Below are 525 nucleotides of genomic sequence, written 5' to 3' on the forward strand. Positions count from 1 at the left end.
TGCCCGTCCTCTCAGGGTGCCCGTCCTCTCAGGGTGCCCGCCCGCCCGCGCTGCCCGTCCTCTCAGGGTGCCCGTCCTCTCAGGGTGCCCGTCCTCTCAGGGTGCCCGCCCGCCCGCCCGCGCTGCCCGTCCTCTCAGGCTGCCCCGCGCCCGCCCGCCTCACCTTCGAAGGCTGGCACCGGGAGCAGCGTCTTCAGGCCGGCGCGGCCGGGAGGGAGGCCCCCGAGGCCGCAGGGCTCCCCACCTGGCCAGCGTGCCCGCAGGAGCGGCGCCCGGGCGCGCGCCAGCAGCCCCCACATGCTCGCGCGCCCACGGTCCCCTCCCGGAGAGCGGCGAGCGGCGAGTCTCCACAGCCAGTCAGGCGGAGAGCACTGGCGCCACGGCGCGGGGCCGGAAGTGCTGCTCACCGGTGCGCTGCTCGGAGCGTCCGGCGGAAGCGGGAGCAGCTCGAGCCGCGGCTCTTGGTTCCGGGGCGCGTGCGGCGCACCGCGTGCCTGCTTTGTCCTCGTCCGACAGCACTGTCAG

The 525-nt window shown here is 77.0% G+C and overlaps 1 protein-coding gene across 1 annotated transcript in view; it reads right to left on the reverse strand.

Moving 5' to 3' along the window:
• Positions 1 to 317, reverse strand: part of Mrpl16 (mitochondrial ribosomal protein L16) — a 6,053-nt gene extending 5,736 nt beyond the window's left edge. Inside the window, exon 1 of the mRNA XM_004646928.2 lies at positions 164 to 317. Within this exon, the coding sequence (XP_004646985.1) occupies positions 164 to 299 (136 nt within the window). The 5' untranslated portion in view covers positions 300 to 317. The remainder of the gene's footprint in view (positions 1 to 163) is intronic.
• Positions 318 to 525: the final 208 nt, after the last annotated feature.

Source organism: Octodon degus, unplaced genomic scaffold, assembly GCF_000260255.1.
Source record: "Octodon degus isolate 3935 unplaced genomic scaffold, OctDeg1.0 scaffold00283, whole genome shotgun sequence".
Classification (NCBI taxonomy): domain Eukaryota; kingdom Metazoa; phylum Chordata; class Mammalia; order Rodentia; family Octodontidae; genus Octodon; species Octodon degus.